General features: G+C 35.0%; 1 protein-coding gene across 6 annotated transcripts; it reads left to right on the top strand.

Annotated features, from left to right (window-relative positions):
* LOC125654609 (uncharacterized) lies at window positions 1-26,372 on the top strand. Of its 6 annotated transcripts, XM_056143480.1 has the most exons (9): window positions 4-243; window positions 7,603-7,660; window positions 12,031-12,104; window positions 12,228-12,428; window positions 12,531-12,599; window positions 13,566-13,707; window positions 13,932-14,019; window positions 21,811-21,829; window positions 22,800-22,937. In XM_056143480.1, exons 1-8 carry the CDS (start codon window positions 189-191, stop codon window positions 21,823-21,825), a joined length of 702 nt encoding a protein of 233 aa, XP_055999455.1. In that variant the 5' UTR covers window positions 4-188; the 3' UTR covers window positions 21,826-21,829; window positions 22,800-22,937. The 6 variants fall into 6 exon arrangements, with proteins under 6 accessions (XP_048740557.2, XP_055999455.1, XP_055999453.1 ...); XM_048884600.2 differs by having other exon boundaries at window positions 1-243; window positions 21,811-26,372; XM_056143476.1 differs by lacking the exon at window positions 21,811-21,829 and having other exon boundaries at window positions 17-243; window positions 22,800-26,372.
* The last annotated feature ends 572 nt before the right edge of the window (window positions 26,373-26,944 follow it).

The following is a 26,944-nucleotide window of genomic DNA, read 5'->3' as shown; positions in this document are numbered from 1 at the left end:
CCTTAACATATACATGCGATTTCGTAAACGTAATTTGTATAGTGGATCTCAAATTGTTCGATTTGTTTAACTCTCCACCATCGCAACGTTCCGTCCCCAATTTCATTTTAAGCAAGAAAAAGTGATTGAAAAATTATATTTCAAAAGACAATACCAAGTCAAGAGCACGAAAAGGGAAATTACTACGCATGCATATACAAGACTTAGTGGTGTCCTTTATTTCGAATCAACGTATGAATGAAGGTAAATATTGCTAATTACGAAAGCCCAGAAGGCTCATTCGAGATTCGAAATTCAAAATACGAGATTCGAATTTCGAAATTCAAAATCCAAATTAACCAATCAAAATGTAGGTCACAATAGATTAAAGGGTAGAGATTAAATATGGCAGAAAGCTTATTCTTCTAATATGTTTACCAAACAAAACATTTTTTAAAACTATAAATGTTGTGATGTATGCTTAGCATGCAGACAGGCCCGTAGCCTTGAGTGTTTAGGTCAAGTACTTATCTATTATATATAAACAATACATTAATTTTGAACCATGAATATATATTTCTCTCCGCGATCTATGTTCTTTTTAGGGTCCAGGAAGTTTAGCTGCATGTGTCATTACGACAGGAAAATAATCTATCCACGTTTTAAAAATTATCTTGCATCCCTCTGATTCATATTATGGGCAATACTTTGACATTATATATCATGTCATTATATGCAAAGTCAGGTTCACAGAAAGCGGGGAGGGAGGGTGGGGGTGGAACCAGGTCGAATACACCTTAAATAGTACACTTTAATTGAAATGGAATCGAAGGTTATATGAATAAAATTAACTGATGACACCCCGTAGCAATAGATTCTGATTTTCGATTAATGTATAGGTTTACCCGCATACCATTTTTTTTCTGCTTCAATGATCATATTTTTTTATTTTATTTTACATGAATATAACTGTACATATTTAAGTTAACAATGGCACAGGCGCATGGGTTCAGCACCCCCTCCCCCCCCCCCCCTCCCTCCCTCGCCACCATCACCCGAATAGTCTACTGGAGTTGATTTAATTATTTTTGTTCAAATTTTCTCTGATGCATATCAAAATGTCTTGCCTACCCCAAAAGGCCAAAATAAATTTCTCAAAATAACCCCTTTTATTGAATACCTTTAATACCCAGTGAGGGTATAAATTTATAAAAAGGGCTTATTTTGATTTATTTTGGACTTTGGGGTATGTATTCATTAAAGAGATGTTCAACAAACATACTTATTGCTCAACTCATGTTGCTTATTCGACGGGGGAGAGAGAGAGAGGGGGGGGGGCGAACCCAAACACCTGTGAACTACATGTATGAAGGAAAAATTATAATGTACATATGTAATTCCGGTATTGATTATCGAGTGTTTAACCAGACCCGTAGCCGTCCGGCAATTTCAAAAAGGGAGGAGGCGAGGGGAAAACTAACTGGGAACAAACCACCCATTTTACTGTTTGACCAAATATCCACAGGTACCTGAAATATCGACACTACTACCAACACCCATCCCCCCCTTTCTCTGAATTTTTTTGGGCGATAATTTCTCTGAAATATGTGGATTCCTTGTCTATCAGATCCAAATTTCGATTTATATAATCGTTTCACACTTCTTGTAAGCTTTAGAGGATTGGCCTAGCTTTCTATTGGTATAACAAATAGTATTCTATTATACTGGTAGAAGGCCAATCTCTAAAGCTTACAAAAAGCGTGAAACGATTATCTATAAATCGAAATAGGAATGGGATCGACAAGGAATTCACACATTTCGGATGATTTATATCCGCAGAAAAAATCAGAAGGGGGGGGGGTGTTGGTAGTAGTGTCCATACTTCAGATGCCTGTACAAATATCTTCCTCACCCGTTTATTTTTTATATGCGCCAGGGTGTAAATAATAGAGGAAATTCGAACCATGAATAATTAGTTATCCCCCATCTATGTTGTCTCTTTTTATAGTTGTTTATGTTTCAGGAAGCTTAACTACGTGCGTCATTAGCCATTACCACAGAACACTAATTTATCCACGTTTTAAAAAAAATGAATAGCTTGTCCCATTGATTAATATTTTTACATATGTGGTCTATGTTCAAGTATGTATATAATCTCAGGAACCGGTAATTTTGTCCGTAATAGTAGGGTTTTATACTATATCATCCCCTAATAAATATTAGGAAGTGATATAGTATAGACCCCTACTATTATTATATTACAGACAAAATTACCAGTTCCTGTGGTACATGTCACAGGCACTTCTTTCTGTAAAACACTTACGACCTCTGTATACTAATAATAGCACGTGTTAGTATACAGAGGTTGTAAGTGTTTTACAGAAACAAGTGCCTGTGGTACATGTACGTGGGCTGATGCAAGATGAAGATAACGAACAGTGATCAATCTCATAACTCCTACAAGCAATACAAAATAGATAGTTGGGCAAACACGGACCCCTGGACACACCAGAGGTGGGATCAGGTGCCTAGGAGGAGTAAGCATCCCCTGTTGACCGGTCACACCCGCCGTGAGCCCCATATCCTCATCAGGTAAACGGAGTTATCCGCAGTCAAATCAGTGTGCCATAATATGAATCAGTGCACAAGATAAAACGTGGATAGATTAGTATTCTGCCGTTATCACGCACGTAGTTAAACTTCCTGGAGCCTAAAAAAAATGTAAAAAGATACAACATAGATCCGAGATCAATATAGATTCATGGTTCGAATTTCCTCCATTGTTTATATATAGATAACTGAAAAAAATCAAACTAGAATCAATTGTTGCAGGGATATCATCGGTGGATAGGCTTCATATACGATTTCACTTTAAGGTATATCATGATGTGTATTCGTCATTATTTGACCTGGTTATCACATACAGTGCAGAATTCATATGTGGGAGCTGGAACAAGTTTTCTGTCCGCCTCCCTTCCCGCTTTCTACGGGCCTGTCTGCATGCTAAGCATACACCAAACCATTCATAGTTTTAGAAGAAATGTTTCGTTGTTTGGTAAACATATTAGAAGAATAAGCTTTCTGTCATATTTTAAGTTTACATGTATATGCATGTACCCTCTAACCGTTAATCTATTGTGACCTACATTTTGATTAGTTAATTTGGATTTTGAATTTCGAAATTCGAATCTCGTATTTTGAATTTCGAATCTTGTATTTTGAAATTTGAATCTCGAATGAGCCTTCTGGGCTTTCGTAGCTAATAGATAAAACATGGTCGATCTATTTTTTTGTTGAGTTTAAGGCTACAGCAAGTGATGTTTGCTTTTTGAATGAATTCTTCCTCATAAGAATATAACAATTTGTTGGCTAATAGAGGAACGCAATTCATGTGCCCATATATTTACATTTGCAACTGTTTTCTCCTACATAACACTATTACGAGCAATACGTATTTATCCCTGGATAAATCCACCATGGGGTCAACAGAGGTCACGGCTGTGCGTATGAGCATTTGTTAAAAGTAGGTAACAGGTACTACTTTTACTAAGGCAATACACATCTAGCAATCGCTCTCACTTACTACAGAAATCTTTCAATAGATGAAATCAACATCACAAAATGTATTTACGGTTTTATTTGTATTCCAAGCAGTGGACTTTCATCAATAATTGATAAAAGCATTTCTGTAAACAATGTCTTTAGTTACTAGCCTACTATGCCTAATGTATGTCTAAAATTTCGTCTGCTACAACTTCACCCTGGTCATCGGTGATGTGGAATTGTACCTACTGCTAGACGATGACATTAGGCTTTAGCAAAAAGGTCATTCACAGGATGTATGGCCGATAAGTCGTCAAAGTGCATTAAGACCTACACACCACACTGCTTCCGTGCCACAGCAGCCATAGATAGCGCTTGATGTCGGTTTCCAAGTTTATGTCGGGACATCGAAGCGAGGCGTCGTTAAATACCTATTACAAAAATGTATCGAGTCAAAAGAAGCATTCAGTGAGCTAATGTTTGTTAACAATTAAATATCCAAATCCAAACCGTCCCTTACCTTCGTGCAGTTCCACATTCTCTGAAATGTTCAGTTCTTTCCGGAGATTCATCTGAGCTGCGTCCTCTGTCCTGTCTATAAATGATTTGCCTACACCTGACGACTGCCGGCCTGTTCTTCATGTTTCTCCATCTCAGTCTTCTGTTAACTCCGTAATATCCACAGAATATCTTTCAAAGTCGGTCTTCAACGTCTTCACTTTTCAAAAGTGAAAGCGCATCACAACTCTAAGTGTAACATTGCGCACCCCCGTTTAAATCATAATTCCCCCCACCCCCTAAAATTAGACATACGGAAGAGTTTTCCATTATATACTCCCGAGTTAATGTATAAGTATATGTTGATATACTTGCTTTCTAGCATCTTAATAATCAAAACAGTTCTTCATTTTATAGAACTTTGTTTTGTGTTGTCGTCATTTTGAACATCTATGACGCTTCGTTGTGGACATCAACAATTTGAAATGTATGGAAACGTATTGTTAACACAATTCAGCAATGTTACCGACCAAAAATGCAAATATAAGTAATAAGGTATCAGTTAAAAATATTTATTGGGATATAAATACGGGTTGGTACATGATAACATTTTCCATAAAGCCCTTCGGGCTTTATGGAATTTGATCACGTGACCAACCCGTATTTATATCCCAATAAATATTTTTAAATTCAAATCGGCTGTCGGAATTCATGTGCCGGAAGACGACTTCGTGGGTATTGCGTAAAACTTGTAGAAGTATATACCGCTATTTGGGACGGCTTGTAGTAATAAAAAAAATTACTGTAAAAAAGTAGACGGCTGGATATGTTGCTATAAATATAGACCATAAATATACTGAGACATTCATCCCATCTCTGACGTTTTCAGGGGACCGTGTTTACCCTATCCTCGAATCTGTATATTCTTTATAGCATTGTAGTTCGTTATTTTTACATTGTTTTCATTGTGAATTTTCATCGGATTTTATTTTCACTGACTTCGAGAAACGGATATACCCACGAATCTAATTCCTCGCTGAAGAGATTGCAAAGAATTACAATGAATGATATAATCGCGAACATATGTTAAATACAGGGACTTAGAATACCTTAAGGTCAACCCTGCAATTTACATTGATTTACATTGAACACCACTGCATTTTGTGCACGTGTATGTAAAGCTTATACGGTACCAATTTTGATGCACCAGATGCGCATTTCGACAAATAATGTCTCTTCAGTGATGATCAAGCTGAAATTATGGAAATCCGAAATAACAATAAACTTGTAAGAGCTATTTTAGGGAAAAACAGAGTGCCAAAAACTGGAGCCAAACATATGTACAGAGTGTATATAATAAGATAACAAAGAACGTTATTAGTTGTATACAAGAAACATCCTGTATCCGGAAATGTGTATCCTATCTGTTTAGCCGATCTATTATTTATATTTAACAAAACGAGACAGTACGCCAGATTAGTGACACCATAAAGTGTTTTTGTGGAGTGAATTGAAGCATTATGAAAAACGGTACAGTTGTTTTCTTAATAATTTGTAATTGAAACATTGATACATTATAGAATACAAATGTCATTTTTTGTGATTTATGTCTTAAATATTTACATTTGCAACTGTTTTCTCCTACATAACACTATTACGAGCAATACGTATTTATTTCTGGATAAATCTACTACGGGGTCAACAGAGGTCACGGCTGTGCGTATGAACATTTGTTAAAAGTAGGTAACAGGTACTACTTTTACTAAGGCAATACACATCTAGCAATCGCTCTCACTTACTACAGAAATCTTTCAATAGATGAAATCAACATCACAATATGTATTTACGGTTTTATTTGTATTCCAAGCAGTGAACTTTCATCAATAATTGATAAAAACATTTCTGGAAACAATGTCTTTAGTTACTAGCCTACTAGGCCTAATGTATGTCTAAAATTTCGTCTGCTACAACTTCACCCTGGTCCTCGGTGATGCGGAATTGTACTTACTGCTAGACGATGACATTAGGCTTTAGCAAAAAGGTCATTCACAGGATGTATGGCCGATAAGTCGTCAAAGTGCATTAAGACCTACACACCACACTGCTTCCGTGCCACAGCAGCCATAGATAGCGCTTGATGTCGGTTTCCAAGTTTATGTCGGGACATCGAAGCGAGGCGTCGTTAAAAACCTATTACAAAAAATTATCGAGTCAAAAGAAGCGTTCAGTGAGCTCATGTTTATCAACAATTACATATCCAAATCCAAACCGTCCCTTACCTTCGTGCAGTTCCACATTCTCTGCGATGTTCAGTTCTTTCCGGAGATTCATCTGAGCTGCGTCCTCTGTCCTGTCTATAAAAGATTTGCCTACACCTGACGACTGCCGCCCTGTTCTTCATGTTCCTCCATCTCAGTCTTCTGTTAACTCCGTAATATCCACAGAATATCTTTCAAAGTCGGTCTTCAACGTCTTCACTTTTCAAAAGTCAAAGCGCATCACAACTCTAAGTGTAACACTGCGCATCCCCGTTTAAATCATAATTCCCCCACCCCCTAAAATTAGACATATGGAAGAGTTTTCCATTATATACTCCCGAGTTAATGTATAAGTATATGTTGATATACTTCCTTTCTAGCGTCTTAATAATTAAAACAGTTCTTCATTTTATAGAACTTTGTTTTGTGTTGTCGTCATTTTGAACATCTATGACGCTTCGTTGTGGACGTCAACAATTTGAAATGTATGGAAACGTGTTGTTAACACAATTCAGCAATGTTACCAACCAAAAATGTAAATATAAGTAATAAGGTATCATTTAAAAATATTTATCGGGATATAAATACGGGTTGGTACATGATCAAATTTTCCATAAAGCCCTTCGGGCTTTATGGAATTTGATCACGTGACCAACCCGTATTTATATCCCGATAAATATTTTTAAATGATACCTTATTTCTTAAAGGTTGATCTGTTAGGAGACTTTACATATTCTGCTTCTCTTTCGATTTCGTTTGTTTTAATTGGATAAGTGCTTACTTAGTATCTCCTTGGAGACTAAATATGAATATAAAGCATGGATGCATGTAATCACTTTCACCCACACACAAATATTTAAAACGACGGACTGGGTAAAGGAAAAACTAAAGATCAAACACATATATTTATTGAGAAAGAAAGAGAGAAATAGAGAGAAAGTGTGTAGTAGTAGTAGTAGTAGTAATGCATGTAGTACTAATAGTAGTAAAATCTAAAGTTGACTACACAATTCAGATATGTGGTCCAACATCTTCATCGTTTATAATATGTCCCTTCAGATGACGTTAATTGTACAAATAGGATTAGTGGCGTATCATCCGTGGAGGATCATTCGTTTAACATATCTCAAGAAAATGATAATGATTTCCTGTCCTTTTGGGGTCTTCACACCTCACAACCTCCACTTCCCTTTGCTCGAATCCTTTGGAAAATTTTCAAGATCCGTCCACAATATGATAGAGTGATTAACAAATTCAGTAAAACTACATTACTTTCATTTTTAGTGATTTTTTTCTTTGTTAATGTTTTAATTTTTGTTTTCAGTTTTGTTGAATTCCATAGTCCTTGTATACACATTGTATAGTTACACCCACGCAGAATCGTAAGTATGCTAATTTCTCATTTCATGATCTTCCATTTGTTTTTTATTGACAAAAAATAACATCAACCATACATCTTTACACATACTCACATGCATACATGCGTGTTCATACATTAGCTACATACCTACTTACCTACATACCTACATACCTACCTACCTACTTACATACATACCTACTTACCTACTTACCTACATACCTACATACCTACATACCTACTTACATACATACCTACCTACCTACTTACATACATACATAATTGCATACATACATACATACATACATACATGCATGCATGCAGGCAGGCAGACAGACATACAGACAGACAGACAGACAGACATACATACATAAAATTCATTAGCCCAATTTTAACGTGAAGGTTTATGTTGCATTTTGTGACGTCAAAAGCCATTTGTGTTTTTCCTTGAATTCTTTTGCATCTTTAAATAGAATTTTTATAAATTCGGGTTGGTTGAGGAAGGATTTCAGACGCTCTATTTCTGGCAATCCTAACACATTTACACGTATAAGTTCTTCATACATCGTGACATTTTATTGAAAACCCGCCCATGGAGATCCGGGTTAGAATAGGTCCTCGGTATCCCTTGCTTGTTGTGAAAGGCGACTAAATTGGGCGGCCCTTCGGGTGAGACCGCAAAAACCGAGGCCCCGTGTCACAGCAGATGTGGAACGAAAAAGACCCCCCCCCCCCCCCCCCATGCTCAAACGTCGTAAGCGCCGAGCATCGGCCTAAATTTTACAGCCCTTTATCGGCAATGGTGACGTCTCCATATGAGTGAAACATTCTCGAGAGGAACGTTAAACAATATATAATCAATCAATCAATTATAGAAAATTCATTTGTTATACTTTCATAAGGAATGAACACACCTTGACAGAAATAAAGTAAAAAAAAACATATGCAATTCCTTCTTAGTGACAGATTTATTCAGAATTCACTCAAAACCTTGTAATGTATATACCACCTTTACCCTCTTATAGATCTACAGAATATAGATAACAAGTCATAATGTATCTTAAACGTTGCCATACGAGTTTAGATATGAATGAACTAAAAAGTCCTCAATTTCCAATTTAAAGTGTAATATGATGTAATTATGATGATCGCTGTTTGTTATGTTCACCTTTATAGGAGTTATGAGATTGATCACTGTTCGTTAGGTTCACCTTAATAGAAGAAACTCCGTTTACCTGATCCGGATATAGGGCTCACGGCGGATGTGACCGGTTGAAAGGGGGTGCTTACTCCTCCTAGGCACCTGATCCCACCCCTGGTGTGTTCAGGGGTCCGTGTTTGCCCAACCATCTATTTTCTATTGCTTGTAGGAGTTATGAAATTGATCACTGTTCGTTATCTTCGCCTTTCATATAGTGCATTATGTTTTCGATTGTTGCGTTTGACGAGAATAAACAACGTGTATTCATAATTTTTCCCTTAACTTGTCGCACTGAACAAAAATTGTCATTATACCGACGTTCGCAATCTGAATTTCAAATTTTGAATTATGTACGACCGTTCGTTTTGTCTTCGGTCAATGACAATGGCAAATAAAACTTCAAATTACTCGCCCTTGATTACAGGTGGCGCACGATCCGTTAACGTCCAAGGCGTTTCTAACCTCAAGTTAAAGAGAGCGTCGGAAGGACGTTTAGATTAGAAAGTTGTTGAATATTTAGTAACGATGGCGGATTACGGTTCGTAGTACCTCACTGCGCTTAGAGACGAACTTAGAAAACGCATTGCAAGACTCTCTGGGCGGAAAGGAAAGCACGTTGAGAGTTTCAGCTGTAACCGAATTTTCTCTGTCACATCGATTAAATAAATACATTCAATACACATTGAGCGTTTTTCATTATAAACTACTTCGTGGTGAAGCTTACATACTTAAACAGTAGTTTAGGTTGAATATCTAATATACAATACATCATAATTCTTTATAAGTTGTTGAATTGCATATGTTTAAAACAATAAGATCCCCCCCCCCTCTCTCTCTCTCTCTCTCTCTCTCTCTCTCTCTCTCGATCGAGGATTAAGAATATCAATTATTAAATATATCCATATATATCTGAAATTCTATTATTAAGCTGTTAAAATGTGTAGTAATAGTGAATGTATATGTATAACTTCTCTTTATGAAATAAAATTTATGATAGAGAAGGCACATGTATACAGAGTACATGATATATCATACCACATTAAACAGTTTATTTGCGTGTTTTAACTTATATCACTTACGTGATGACGTCAAGATAGGTAAACAGTTTGCGATTAACTTTTTTATTAGTCCATAGGGCAAGCGAGAGCATAATAATTGGCAGGTCAAATAAATTTTATTACCCCATATGCTAGCTGTACAATAATGATTCAAAATTTCGAGTTTCTACATTTTAATTGAATATTACAACTTGGATTGCAAGTTTAAGACGGAAGTTCAAGCTTTCTTTCAACTTCTAAATTCACGTCTCCATCCATATACTATGATTGATATACTATGAGTTGGTTGTACTCTGCGTGAAAAGCACGACTGTATCCTGCGTATAGGAATGGTTGTATCCAAATGACGTTTGTCCATGGTGTTGCAGGAAACTGATGTAGGCCTACATAATTTGACCCGTGTTTACTTTCATGTATAAGGATTTATCATGTTTATATGTACCATGACAGTTCATGATATGAATGATTTAATACTAAAATACATCACTTAACAAATGTAGTACACTTTTCAATTTGAAGGTCAATTTGAATGTTCATACTTCATATTGAAATCGAAGTTACAAGTGAATATTGAAAAACGTAATGCAATGATTTTTAAAAATAAAAACCACAATGAACAATAGACCTATGTGTGGCTTTTATTATAAACACAACATTGTATATATGATAGTGAAATTTGTAATTTACTTCACTTGGATAAATTTATAGCTTTAAGAATTTGCATTTAATTTTGATAAAAGTAGATATGATTCAAATTTTATTTCTAAAAAAATTCAGAAATATCGTAATCTCTTGAGATGCATTTTTCTTCTGGTTTGTGTCAACAGTTAAAATAGGCTAGGACTGGTATTCGTTTCTTTGACTTTTGGACTGTACTTCCGTGGGTCAGTTGATAAACATAACAACATAACTATGATAATGCAAACTTTGATAAGTTATGAAAGTTTGACAATTTCATCTCATATTTTGATTAATTTCATACGTATTGACTATTGAAGAATCCAGACTCGTTTTCCCTGAAATTCAAACAATATTTTACAACACTTTTTGAATTATAACAAAATTAACAATGAAAGTAAAGTGTTGAAATCAATTTACAATCCAGTCATCAAAAACGAAAACAAGACCTAAGAATATTCACTGCCTTACAGTTACAATCTGATTATAGTCACCCCTCCATTACAGTCGTGTCGTCGTACCGAGTGACGGAGGAGGGGGGGGGGGGGGGGGGTGCTATTAGCAATCGCGTTCATTCATATTTTGACGACCTTGGTTAACTCTAAAATTAATTTTTAAATGACATCTGAAATGTATTTTTGTACCATACTTGGTTTATATATTGAGGACTCAAATTTCCTCTGTTCGATTATAGATCTAGTCTAGAAAGGAAAGAGGGGGGGGGGGGGGGGCGGTCATAGAATTATAAGATCATTGATGACTGTATCACTAAGGATAGACAAATTTTCAGCATAAAACATTCATGCAGAATATTACGATCTACAGAGCAAATGTTTAATCCCCCGTAAATACTTTCTGCAACAAAGTCGTCATCTGACATGATATCTGTGAAGTCGGACTGAACTGAAGACTGAAGTTTATAGCGCACGACGCTGAGTGGAACTTAAAACGATCGTTGTCGCTGTCACATTTGATGACAATGAACCAATTGAATTTTTTAAAAGCTTCATATCTCGGGAATTCTACCCCCGCTCCCTATTTGCACAACAAAAACCTTACACTCTCTTATAAATCTTATGTACACCGGAAGTCAACAAGGACGTAAACGAGTCTTGCGCCACCTATGTTTGAAATAGGGGAAACAACTGACAAATATTCGCAATTACACTTACATTCGTAAAATCATTATCTAATTTACAAAAATGAGAGAGATCATTTACGTTACATAAGTAACATTTGCAGCTCCAAGTGACTTCCTAATAATCAAGTTTACTTTACTGTACCTGCTATTTATAAATATAACATAACTAATGCACTCAGTTATTCAAAAAATGTTCTTAAATTTATTTGAATTAAAGATATCGCTCATTCAATTCATGAGTACAACAATTCAAACACGCATAAAACAGTTCTTCCCCTATGCAATATTATATGTATTTTTCCTCTATTATGTTTTAGAAATTGCATCCAGCGTGCAACAGATTATTATAGTTCACTCACCAGTACCGGTCATTGTCTCTCCGGTTTATCTAGTAAGTAATTACACACAGATAAAAGTGTATATACAATGTGCATACGCCGCTATTAGACATGACGGAGTGATGAATTGTAAAATATCTTAATTTTAACCAGTAATCTAAGTATATCCATTTCAGTGAATGTTTCTTTGGACTATATAAATAACTGTTCTCACGTGTGCTCAATGAAATCGTCATCAAAGAAAGATAACTACGCACGAATAGATGTAAAATACGAAACTGACGTCATTCTAAAGCTAGAGAGTAAGAAGAATACGGCATGTGGATACAGTCTTACAGACATTTACATTGAATGCACTATCAACCAAAGTACACAAGGTATCGGTCTCAATTAACTGTGAAAGTAACCACTGTTTATTATCTTATCAATGGATGGCAATTACTTGGTGTGTTAACCTGTTATCATTGCATTGCTTTCAGAGGCGTTACAGGTCTGCATTATCAACCAATGCATAGATTTACACAACACTGTTGTCCAAGAATTCGCTCGTAAGATATTTCATTCAATTATTTCCAATGTTTTAGTCCGAGGGAATTAAACTAAAAAATATTTTACAGACGAAACATTTATAGGATTAGACACAAATGAAAAATAATTAGATGGTCTTCTCCAAGTACAATTATTGCTATTAGTATACAAGCTTAACATACTTCATCAATAGTCTGCAAACAACTACAAAGAAATACAATTGCGTTTAAAAAGTACAGAAGTAGCAGTATTGTAATTGACTTGGATCAAATCATTGTTGAGCGTGTTCAAATTTTATTTCATTACTAACAAACTAAGCTCTTGCAAACTGAATTTTGATCCAGCATACGAAACCTGTGTGCCAACTGTATCTTTGTCATTTTACTACCATGTTTTATCTCAATTTTCTCTATTGTTTTTGTATAGCTCAACAATAAAACAATACACCATCTGTTGTAACCATTTATTCCAGTGTTTCAACCTACAAATGAAAGTACAAAAATTACCAAATTCATGACAAAACTTTGTTAAGTAGTTTTCACATCAAGATAAATCCTAAAAAACAGTCATTCAATATTTCCTCAAAACGCATAACAGTCTACATCTGATAACATAGAACTAATACTTAATAAATGTACATGAATTTACTCACACATTGATGAGTCCAACATTATTGAGCTATAACGTACTAAACAAAACGTGGGATTATCTGTCCATGCATGCCGTTCCAAAACAAACACACTTCCGGTAAAATAAGTAACAAAATAGTGGCCAACTATAATATTTCCGGAAAGTTTACAATATCGTTGACGATACAGTTTTATCCTTTCCTTTATAGCTTTTGCTGGTCTTTTACTGGTATATTGTCATTGATTATTAGCACACGCATTGTACAGCGCATAGAAATATTGCACATTATAAATGAATAAAATAATAATAATAATCAATGTTTCAGAGAAAGAATTGAAAATTTTATGATTTTCCAGAAGAAAACGTCATTTCTGAGGATACCAACGCCTACTACATTTTAGCAGGAAGCATTGGGGGATTCCTAATCGGCGTGGTCGTATCAAGCTTGATATGTTTAAAGTCTAAACTCAGATGTTGCTTACGAGAAGAAAATACCAGGTAAAATTGTTGTGATAGCATACATTCTGAAAATAATGATAAACACTCTCAAAATGTATGCAACCTGAAGATGTCATGATAAAAGTATAAAAGTTTGCAAGTTGAAACAAATTTGAATTGAAACACATAGCTATTAAGTTTGTTATGGCGATTGATTTACTATTTTTGAACAGTTTGATAGAGGGACTTTTTTTCAAAACTTCATTTCTCTTTACCGTTAACAGCGGAGGACAAAAGTACCCTGTTCGTTCACTGGCGTCCCACGAAGCTACTGACGGTCGTGAAGTTGGGGCCTATCAGCAGTCTGTCAAAGTATGACCTTACTTTCCAGCTGCTCTCTTCTCAGGAGAGTGCAGTCAACTACATTTAAAGTGTTTGATAAGTAATCAGAGCTCTATGCTACAATAATATTAAGTGCTAGTGTATCCCTTCATAGTAAACGCTCAGTTTTTCAAATCGGCATTTAACTCAAATCAATCTATTTCTATTTATTTAACTTTATGCGTCATATACTCACTGCACGTTACGGCATGCATAAAATACGTAATATATGCTAGCGATAAAACAATTACCATTCTAATATTGAACTAGTAGTATTTCCGATCATGTTTCAGCAAGTGATTGTGACGTCATACAATCAATAATGGCGTCGGTGACCGAGTGGTTAGGCCGTCAGACTCACGACAGAAAGGTCGTGGGTTCGAGTCCTGGCCGTGGCAGGGTTGACGTTGTGTCCTTGAGAAAAGCACTTTACGTGAATTTCGTCACTCCACCCAAGTATAAAAGGGGTACCTGGCTATAGACAGTGAAAGATAGTGTTAAAATGTTAGTGCTCTAGTGCTTGTAATGGCAGCTTGCACTGTATGCTTCCTAGGAGGCTGAGAAAGTTCTAGATTGATATGCCGGGGTAATAATGTACATTGATAATTGTAAAGCGCTTTGAGCAGCATACGCTGGATAAGGCGCTATATAAAACCAATCATTATTATTTTTATTATTATTAAGGTTTAGCGGGAGTTGCCTGAGCTCCCATGTTTTCTAAACACTTTTGGACATAGAAAGAGAATAATATTCAATAACAGAGATAATCTTAGACGATTCTACCGTTATGATGAGCGCAGGTATTATTAAACCCATTCATGGATCTAGAAAGTCTTAGTTTAACCCAACGCATTTTTTCCATGTGTGCAATCTATACCACAAGCTAACAGTTAATAGTTCACAACTAGAAGTACATTGTAATAGACAAATGTATATTGCATCATTTAAGCTAAGATTAGAAGAAGAGGTCGATGCACGTATGACATGGCCTCTTTCAATTAATGAGATAAAATGTTTGACTGAAAATCAAAGCGGGAAAATGCCGTTATGTTATGAAGACTTCACAGTGGAATAAAAGAATCTTTATAAATTTATATTCAAAATCTCAAGACTATATGTAATAAAACGCAAATTGTTTAAAATAATGATTTTCAGCATTTGCATATTATAAATGAATGATAAACGTTAAACCTCCCCACCCGTTTTCCCTCTTCTTCTTGTTCTTGACATTTATGTCATTATTGATGATGCAGGGGATGATTACTCCTCCTGGGCACCTGATCCCACCTCTGGTATATCCAGCGGTCCGTGTTTGCCCAACTCTCTGTTTTGTATTGCTTATAGGAGATATGAGATTGATCACTTTTCGTTATCTTCACCTTTCACTTACATGTTTTCGTATACACGATGTGAGCTTGCAATGAATAGTTCTTAATTTTTGATGCAGGGAACCAGAATTTGTTTTTCTAGCGATTGTTTTGATGGACCTTTTTGTGGTTATTTTTTGTCTGTTCTACATTAGGATTACTTGGGGTTATTGGGTTTTCTCGACGGCAAACTATCATTGAACATATGTCACGGTGAATATGCATAACAGACACTTTCGGTTGAATTTCCAAAATGAACACAGAGTCCTCGACAACTGAGAACTTATGTCGAAAAAGGGAGCGATAAGTTTTTTTTTAAACTTGAATTCCATAGAATACCAATGTTGTTATCCTCTATTAGGAAAAAATTGTTTATGGCAATGGATTTATTATGCTTGCTTATTACACACTATAGGACAAGCATAGATATGTTAGGAATACAAAAAAAAATAGCAATTCTAATACATTGCAAAATTGTGCAGTTCCAACGAAAACGGACCCTTATTTCTATTTTTAAGCAACGACCCTTTTCTGTCACACAAACTATGTGGAACAGGATATAAAGTGTAACAGCTTTAAAACACAATATGCGACAAAATCATTACAAGTACATAGATCGATATCTCTTTATTTCCATATAATACAACAGTTGCAACTGAGGATATTCCAGCGTATTTGTGAATTCCGTCCAAAATGCGATACAATATCAGTGTGTCACGTGTGCAAGATCGAAATTATTTTCATTACATTTGTATACGGATATTTTTATACAATTAAAACAATCCAGGGTTTCTACATTGAGAATGATATAAGTTACATTCCTTGAAAGGTACTATTCACTTGTTTGTTGAATGTTTAAGTATAAACAAAGATATTGTACAGAGTGCGTTATGCAGTATTTCCATCTGGAAGTGCCCGTAGCTTTTCTCTGAAAGTGTCGGTTTCAACTGAAAGTGTCCATTATGCTTATACATCGTGTATATGTGGACACTATGCCCTACCTTTGCCTCCTGTTGTGCAAGCCATGATTTAGGTTCCTATTTGAAACAATATGAATCTTCTATAGTTAAATGCACATTCCACGTCTGCTGCAATAGTGAAATAATTTCCGAAACTGCTTTGATAAATTGCTGATGAGAAAAAAAAAACCACAGGAACTATCAAAAAATTATTCGAGAGTTACGAAGCGAAAAAACATTAAAACAACATGTTCTGCTCCCAGTTTATTGTCCTCATTATTTGGACTACGTTGACAACAATATATGCGCTATTAAGTTAGGATGTTACACATACGTGTAGCAGCAATTATAAATTTGCCACGAGTTACGTTTTGAGCATGGTCTCTAGTGTAACGTAAAAAACATTCCTAGAATTTAAAAAAGATTGATAGGAAAATTCTTTATTGACTTTCATGTATGTGTAACTGAGGATATTACCAGGTAAAATATTTCCATTCATAGAACTTCAAATGCCATATATCGAGTCAAGTTTCCATCCATAAGTAAATTATATTCAAAGAATAACAAAGAATAAGAAAATGAACTGATATTGATAAATAAAAAATAAAAAAACTAGTTCTAATTGTAACGGGGACCGTTACAGATGTTCCCCAAACCTCCCCCAATTAAAAAGTGATGTCCTTGTGAATCTATAGCAAAAACCATTTTATTTTAGCCTTTAATTACACGTAGTACGTTCAATATGGTCATTTCAGTACCAAGAAATGAAAGAAAGCGTTGCACGTGCGTACACGTGCACGCGTGTATGATTCCGAATTTTTGTTGATGTCGTTCAACAGGCATTTGTATCATATATCCACAGTATGAATTTCATAACATTTCCACCACATATAAGGAAGTTATAGCGATTTTAAAATCGTCCAATCAGAATTCAGCACACGTGCATGCACGTGCTGAGCAGCAATTCTAACCACAGCAATTTGTAAGGAGTACCAACACACATCTAAACCCCTAATATCAATAGAATTTGATGAAAAACAAAAACGTTATTGTCCTTTAAAAATTGAACATTTGAAAAAACTTGCACGCCCATGCGCATGTTAGTTGGCATTTTTTGTTACACCAATATATACATACACATATTGTCTACGTATGCTGTGAATATCATCTCATTCGCTTCATAAATAAGATAGTTACAAAAGTTTTAGTATTATCCAATCAAAATGAAGCGCACGTGCATGCGCGTGGAAATTGGTAATTTTGACCATGAAAATCAGTTAAGGGTCTCAATATCTAACTATGATATGAATATCAAGCCATTTCAATGAAAAACAAAAAAGTTAGACTGATTCCAAAGTTAGTGTACAAATTTTGTAATGCGCGTGCACGCGCATGCGTGCGCGTGAAGACAAAATAACTATCATTTTTCATATCTACAAATGATATACTACCATCCTATTTAGGTTTCATATCGATCCCTTTAATATTCTGATTTTCCATTTTTTGTACCAAAATTGCAATGCACGTGCGCGCGCGTCCATGCACGTGCAGAAAAAATGACTATCACTATGCACATCTACGAACGCTATACTATCATCCTGGAAAGTTTCATATCGATCCATTTTGTAGTTTCTGAGAACACTACCGGACAAAAAAGTACCGGAGAAAAAGAATAATAATAATAATAATAACTAGACACGATCTCGTTGCGAGCAACGAGTAGGTCTTCCGTCCGATTTGTTGATGCACTCGGAGTTAAAAAAAAAAAAGAAAGACAAATGAGTCCCAATTTAGTTTCCGACTTTAAGACACTTTAGATATAATCAATTTTTCATATCATAAGCTTCTGAAGCAAAGTTGCGGTGAAATTCGTTTGAAATTCGACTCTCCAGGCGAGCCATAAGGCCCGCGGGCCTATTTCTTGATGTCATTTGTTAGCCCTCTATAGACTCAACAACTTTAGTTCTATATGTCTTTACAAAATATTTACCTGTAAAAAGTTATTGAGATCGACCGATATCGACAAAAAATCGACTCTACAGGCGAGCCATTAGGACCATAGGCCTATTTCTTGATATCAATCGATAGATCTCGATAAACTGAACAACTTTTGTTCAATATGTCCTTACAAAATATTTACCAGTTACAAGTTTTTGAAATCGACTGATATCGACAAAAATCGACTCTACAGGCGAGCCATGAGGCCCACAGACCCATTTTTTGATATTGATCGATAGGTTATGACACATTGAACAACTTTTGTTCAATAATGCTTTTCAAAAAATATGTCGTTTTAAAGATATGAGGCATCAAATATTTACGATTTTGGCCCTTAAAATCTCTAATTACGTAACATATGACCTACTTTTTGATTTGATAAGATCAAGCTCGTTGAGATGAACATTTCCGCTTCTACAACTTATTATGAAATATTAATAGTTTCTGAGATATTCTCAAAAACATTTGGACCCTTCTGAACCCCTAATTTAAAGGGCCAGCCCGTTTTGCTTGATATCGTAAGAAAGGCCTTGTCATTTTAAACATTTTTTGCTCAACAAGTATTTAGAAATTCTTTACCGTTCTCGAGTTATCTCTACAAGAAATATTTAGGGGCCAAACTGTAGCTCCCTAACGGGGCCACATAGGGAAAAAACGAAATGTACATATTGTTTAGATTATCATTCTGAACAACTTTTGTTCAATAATGCTTTTCAAAATATTTGTCGTTTTCAAGATATGAGGCGTCAATTATTTATGATTTTGGCCCTTAAAATCCCTTATTACGTAACATATGACCTACTTTTTGATTTCATAAGAACAAGCTCGTTTAGATGAACATTTCCGCTTCAATGACTTATTACAAAATATTAACAGTTTCTGAGATATTCTCATACACCTTTGGACCCTTCTGGGCCCCTAATTTAAAGGGTCAGCCCCTTTTGCTTGATATCGTAAGAAAGGTCATGACATTTCAAACATTTTTTGTTCAACAAGTATTTAGAAATTCTTTACCGTTCTCGAGTTATTTCTAGAAGTAATTTTTAGGGGCCAAACTGTAGCTCCCTAACGGGGCCACATAGGGTTAAAACGAAATATGCATATTGTTCAGATCATCATTCTGAACAACTTTTGTTCTTTATTGCTTTTCACAATATTTGTCGTTTTCGAGATACAAGGGGTAAAAAATTTATGGTTTTGGCCCTTAAAATCCCTTATTACGTAACATATGACCTAAATTTTTATATGAATAGATTTGGATTGTTGAGATGAACATTTTTTGTTCTTTGACTTATACCAAAATATTAACGATTTTTGAGATATTTGATCTAGACTTTGAGCCCTTCTAGATCCCTAATTTAAGGGGCTAGCCCCTAAATCTTGATATTTTCGAAAAGATCTCGTAAATGTGCACAACTTTTGTTCTACATGTCTTAACAAAATATTTGCAAGAAAAAAGATATTGGAGATCAAAGGTCAAAAATCGCCGAAATCGGCGAAAAATTTTGGCATCCATTTTTTCAGGTCCAGGCGAGCGTTTAGGCAAATCGCCTCCGGTAAAATCGAATCCCCCACAAATCTTCTAAAATGTTTACTCTATCTTGTGTAGAAATTTCAAGACTCTAGCTTCAAAACTAACGGAGGAGATGCGTGGACAACAAGGCCCTTCAAAAAGTCACTAAAAGAGAGATAACTCCTGACCGGAAGTGACGTCAAGCACGAAATTTTGCAAGCAAAGTCTCGTCACTAAAAGACATCTTTCCTGAAAATTTCGTGAAAATCGATCAAGAAATGGCTGAGAAAAACGCGTGTACTACCAAGGAAAATAATAATAATAATAATGAAGAAGAAGAACGCGAACAATAATAGTAAGGTCTTCCGCAGGAGACGGAAGACCTTAATGAAGAAGAAGAACGCGAACAATAATAGTAAGGTCTTCCGCAGGAGACGGAAGACCTTAATAAGAAGAAAAGTGAAAAATCAACAATAGAATAATAGAAGGGTCTTCCGCTGAAGACGGAAGACCCTAATAATAATAATAATAATAAACAGTAGAATCACTAGAAGGTCTTCCGTTGGAAACGGAAGACCTTAATAAGAAACAGAGTAAAAACAATATGTTCCCAAACTTTGTTTGGGGAACATAATAAGGAAATGAACTGATATTGATAAACCAAAAAGGATTAATAAAATAAAAATGAAATTGCACACAAGTATGAAAAATGAAAATAAAATTGCACACAAGTATAGGAAATTTTATTCTGCATCGAACACACTTTAATGAAAATATACATGCATTTGTTTAATTATTGTTTGTTGTAAAATACGTTATAACACTATTCATATATTTATTCACACGACTGTATAAATTTCAAAGAAATCGTGGACTCAATTTCTCCCTTAAATTACTTGAAATCTACTTTTCCTATGCGTTTGCATTTTATTTTTTTCTTCTATTCATTCATATAACCATATACTTCCGGTTTACGTGATGATGTGCAATACAGATCATTTATTAAAAATCATTATTGATATTGCACTTAAAAACAAGGGGTCGGAACCCCATGGCTCCGATGATGACCCATTTCATTTATATGTATATAGGCCTAGTCTGTATGTTTAATTTCTAGTCTACAGAAATGTTCCACTTGCAAATTTGGGATTTTAACCTCTCTCCCATTACCAAATCAGGATAATATGATATTTTCCTAGAAATTTGAAATGTTTGTCAAGAAGCCGAGTACCTCAAGTCACAACGTCTCGGATATAAATCAACTGTTACCGAGGAAACTTAATTTCTGAACATGTCTATGAGAATTAATGTCTTAAATTCTGCCTATTGTTAAATATACATACACACTAACGGTGATACAGGCACACATAGCAACAACCCACCCACCACTTTATTTTTCTTACAACTATTTTTGTTATTACATGAAAAGTTCGATATATTTAATTGCTGGTATACAATTTAGAAATTCATTTCAAAATTAAGGATGATATCTTCCTCATGCATAGCTCTGATCCTTGGACGAATTTGGCTCCAGTTTTATGGCACTATAGCTTTCCTTTTAGCTCTTACAAGTTTATTGTCATTTCGAATTTTCAAAATTTTGGCTTGAGCATCACTGAAGAGACATTATTTGTCGAAATGCGTATCTGGTGCATCAAAATTGGTACCGTATAAGTTTTACATTAACTATCCCCCCCCCCCCCTCGGTTTTTTTTTTAAATTAATGATCATGGGAATTAGTGGGAATATAAGAGTGAAGCGATGAAAGTTATTTCAGCAGACTGACCATAGAGGCTTCGCCCCGATGAGACTGGCATTTCTGTAGTGCGTAACAAAGAAGAATAACTCTAATCAATTTAAAATTCGGGCTTGGGCTGTACAAACCTCTTGTGCAAAAGCAGCAAAAGCAGACTGCAAATGATTGTGATTGCTTTTTTTTCCACAGTGTCAACAAATTTAGTCAGGTAAGTATTGCCACAACATGATCTCAAGCAGGGCCTGCATGACGGCCATATTGTTAATTTACGTGCATGTGTGAGCACTAACGAGAGCCCTAGACTACTCGTAGATCAAGATTGGTGGTAAATCGCAAGTCATTAACTTTTATTGAGACGGTTGTACGTGCTACGTTCACGTTTACGTCTATGTTTACCTCTACGTTAACGATCTAGGATCGTTTAGTGAAACGGCCGTCTGAGCGCTAAGGATTTGTCTAGATTTATGGTTCTTCAATTACAGCTGGGAACGTCTCAATATGAAGAAAACATCTGGAAGAGACGTAAAATAAACAAACAAAAAGCATTACAAGTTAACTATCGGGAAACTATGTTTAAAAAGATAGCCGTAATAATACACTATCAGTAATATATCTTAAATATAGCAGAGTCATAAAAAGGTCTTGAAATGGGTATTGTTCTAAAGTTTGGTCAAAACATAGCATGAACTATATAAAAACCTTTAAGATAATTACATATAAACCTAAGTAATGATATCTTTCCAAATATAGTTACAGGTAAGCATCATACCTAATTAAGACAGGGCTCATGGTGAGTGAGACCGGTCGACAGGGGATTATGAGTCTTCCCAGGTACCCGATCCCGCCTCTTCTTTTTCCAGGGGTCCGTGTATGCCCACCTTTCTATTTTGTATTGCTTTTAAAAGTTCTTAGATTAATCTTTGTTTGTTATCTTCTCCTTTTATGTAAATAACGGTATAATAATTGATGTGAAACATTCCATGGTGAATTTAAACGGGGCTATTGAAACCACTGTAACATCAACAAGTTTGTCAGTAGCCTGTCTTAATTCAAAATCTGATCATATGAAGAAAAACGTGGCCCAAATTCATCCAATATTGAAGTATCATGTCCATTTTTGTCGATTGTTGTTTTATATCATGAATACTTATTTTACATGATTAATTCTCGTATTGTAGGCACCCGAATCAATCGCGGAGTCTAATATATTTCCTTTGTACGAGGACGTTTCTGACAACAATACATACAACCACTTACATGAGGAATTGAAAACTGTGGCAATCCAAACACATTACTCAACAATCCAAGGGTCCGCCATCCTTTCTAAAGATTCTGAAGCACTAAATGGATTGCAAACGAAAGGGACAAAAGGTTCTGAAATGGACGGGGATCTAATTCAACAGAAATCATCGACATATAGCACTCCAGCAGATAGCAGCAAAACCGATTCAGTATACTCTGGAGTTTATTTTACTCTTGAAAAGCATTGATACCAGTACATAAATTTCTTCGTTTAAAAATCAACATAACTTTCTCACCCTCCATATCCAGAATATTTGCAGTACTTTCACTAAAATCCTTAAAGTTTGATTGTGTAATGAAAATGCTCTCCCCACCAGAGGAAGACATGTTGATATGGCTCAGTACTATAGAAAGAGTGAATATAAAACCTGCAGTAGAAGACTACTTACCTGACACTGAACAAAAGAAACAGAATTTTACGCAAGACTGGTTATATTGTCAGATTATTCAAAATAGTTTTATTTATAATTATCATTGGCAATGGGTTTACCTGAGTCTGTCCATTCTTAGAACAAACTATATAATGTTTTAAGCAGGATATAAGCCTCAAACTGTCCATTCTGTGAGAGAAAGAACTGATCTCGGACCTACGGGCCTCGATCAGCTCTTTCTTGCACAGAATGGACAGTTTTTGGCTTATATCCTTTACATAAATTTCTTCGTTTAAAAATCAACATGAACTCCCTTCAAACTATATTACTCTGAAAGTCATGTGTTGAAAGTATTAAAGATACAAAACAATATACAGGCGAAATATGAAATTGAGAGATTTCTCTACATTGTATTATTGTACTCATTGTTTATATATTGTTATAAGATAATAGTTTTTTATAAAAGAAAGAGCTAGGTACGTTTGTTATCATAACTAGGCCCTGTAAAATACATCAAAAAATGAAGAACAATTATCAATACAAATCATTGTCGGGCTATATAAATAGACAAATCTAAAGAGGAAAAAAAAACAAGAACAGTAGAGGAAGAAAAAAAATGAACATCCCGAGTTAAATCGTTATATATATTTTATAATTACACTGTTTATCATTTCATATTTTAAAAATTGAACCCTAACGTTGATTAAACATTGGCCCGTTGTTGGTAAATTAAAAAAAAAATCGAGAAAAAATCACGGTATATTAATTCGGCCTCCTATATAGGAAAAATAACCATAAAAAATCAATTTGCTAAATTGATGCCAAATACGGCAGTCAGAAATGGTCTATGCTACCTGTCCCAATACCCTGCACGGAATTTTCTTTTCTTTCTTTCTTTTTTTTTTTTATCCGCAAACGTAACTAAATCCGCGTGTTTTCCACATGTGTGTAAACAGCCTGAGTGCACTCCAAGAAGTAGCATCAGTTACCAACATAAAATAGTTCCTTAGTAAACTACAATTACCCAGAATTTCCTAATCGGGATGCAAAAATTGAGAGAAAAGAATAAAAGGAAATCAATCTAATTAAAATTAGATCTTCCATCCGCTCCCCCGCTTTTCGATACGTCGCGTCCATCGAAGACCGGGAAGCAGATGGAAGATCTAATTCTAATTAGATTGAAAAGCAAATGAGAAAATCGCGCATGTAAGAAAAATTCTTTTAAATATGTGAAACTAAAATACACTAAGTTCATCTTGATTTTGATTCCACAATTACCCGCGGTATGACAAAGGGGAATTACACATTCTTTCAATTTTCTATTAAAAGAATTCAACTTGTTAAATATACAAACGGCATTTAAAGGAAACAGCCATTATTTTAATTCCAGTCACTTTCCTTATAATGTATTTTTCACATGGGTAAAAGGTTATGACAAAATTTGTAAATGTCGATCAAATATGGAAGACCCGTGCAACGTACACCAAGCGCAAAATATATTTTAAAAAGAATTCATGAACAATTAAAAAAACAACACCGTTGACTATATGCATAAGTAATAGCTCACATTGATTCTCCTTGTGCCAAAATTCGCACATAAATTTTCGGCAATAATTGGTAATGATAGGTTACAAAAACATGATCTAGCCTAGTTCTTAATTCCACGGTTAAAACTAAACACACTTATCTGTTATTTTGTAGATTTCTTTCTATTCCGTTTAGGGTCGGATAATTCGAAGTAGTTCTATTTTGCCTTCCATAACGTTGTTCATAAACGTCGACGTCATGACGTTATTTGCGGTTTTTTGTTAGAAACAACGCTATATTTAACTAACGCTTACAAGAAAACGACAAGACACATAGGGGAAAATTAATGTGTTCTGACAATGGCATATTGTGGACATCTTATGTGTTTAATTTGATCAAATTTGGAGACAGGGTCGAATTTGCTTCCCAACGTACCTAGCTCTTTGTTGTTGATACACTAATGTCTTTTTACATGCATTCTTGTTTTAACCTTACATAATTATTACAACTTAGAAACACTGTGTAATAAGTGACATGTACGTTACAGTAATTAGTCACAAGTGAAAATGATAGCATAATCATGTTTAAATTATAAACGTTTATACCTGTATATAATACTAATTTTAAATGTTTACCTGTAACGAAACACAAAAAGATGGTACTTTTAACAATATGAATCCAATGAAAGGTGAATATAACGAACAGTGATCAATATAACGGTTTTAAAGTTCGATGATAACAACGTTTACCACAAACTCCATGTGGAATTAGTTTAGATACATATATACACCCAGGCGTGTGAAATATTAAATATATTAGCTATCGTGCCATTTTGAAAATTGCTCATATTTTACAAATTTTTGTGAAGATATATTGAACACGGTATGTTGAGCACACATATAGAAGTTTGTTAATGACAAAATGACGATAACAATGACCAATCACACCAATACTAGCTACAAGATAAGTTTTATCGGCCGCTGAAAGAGCCTGGCTCAAAAAGTGCCAAAAATGGCCCATGCTTAAAACAAATAAATATTACTGTAAAATACATCTAGAGACTTCAAACTTTCTCTAGCTATCTTTCATTTTTCTGATAACGCTAAAGTTTTCTTTGTAACCGGTCTTCAAAATACCGTGTATTACAACGATTTTGTCGTTAAACGTCGCAATTGAACAAAACGTCATTACATAACGTTGTCAACGCTTCGAAGTTTTCATGGCTATATTGGGTTGGTTATTTCTATGAAAACAAAATATTTTGAAAATATTTGATATACATTTACGTTGAACTAGTTGATAACAGTTACCAAGACTACTGATCTTGGATAATTTCAAATCGGAATATGAACGAGTTTTGGTACGAGTAAAGCCGATACCGCATCTAGTGGAATGTTATTTTTTTTAGATCGAGACAGGTAAGTTCAGAACATTGCATTATATGATTAGTAATTCTTCGGTATATGAGCAATTACAATTTATTGCAAGTTCTTTATTCTGTATCTTATTAAACCTGTATAAAACGATGCTTTGAAAACATCGGACAACGTGTCTATTTTTCACTTTGTAAGAGTCGCCATATATGCACCACTCGGAGGACGATTTTGTCAGTTTCAATTCTCAGATCACCAGAGACATTGCCACTGATCTTAAATCATAGCAATGACGATCTGAATCATGGATAACTGTGAAAGAGTTATATTCAAGTGCGGCATTTACTCACATGTAACACCCCCTCCAACCCCCCCCCCCCCCCCCCCCCCCCCGCGAGACAGTTGAGAGTGTGAGAGTTGGGGGGATATCCATATTGCTATAGATACAAATAAGAAATTACTACGGGCCTCGATCAGCTCTTTCTTGCACAGAATGGACAGTTTTTGGCTTATATCCTTTACATAAATTTCTTCGTTTAAAAATCAACATGAACTCCCTTCAAACTATATTTCTCTGAAAGTCATGTGTTGAAAGTATTAAAGATACAAAACAATATACAGGCGAAATATGAAATTGAGAGATTTCTCTACATTGTATTATTGTACTCATTGTTTATATATTGTTATAAGATAATAGTTTTTTATAAAAGAAAGAGCTAGGTACGTTTGTTATCATAACTAGGCCCTGTA

Source organism: Ostrea edulis, chromosome 7, assembly GCF_947568905.1.
Source record: "Ostrea edulis chromosome 7, xbOstEdul1.1, whole genome shotgun sequence".
NCBI lineage: Eukaryota > Metazoa > Mollusca > Bivalvia > Ostreida > Ostreidae > Ostrea > Ostrea edulis.
The sequence above is the reverse complement of the archived record's forward strand: the minus strand, read 5'-3'. Positions and strand labels throughout refer to the sequence as shown.

Bases quoted from the DNA above. Each gene is read 5' to 3' on its own strand.
- LOC125654609 (XM_056143476.1), top strand. From the start codon at position 189: ATGCATATACAAGACTTAGTGGTGTCCTTTATTTCGAATCAACGTATG. The intron at 12,429-12,530 runs GTATCGGTCTCA...CATTGCTTTCAG, and splicing joins TATCAACCAAAGTACACAAG to AGGCGTTACAGGTCTGCATT. The intron at 13,708-13,931 runs GTAAAATTGTTG...TACCGTTAACAG, and splicing joins TTACGAGAAGAAAATACCAG to CGGAGGACAAAAGTACCCTG.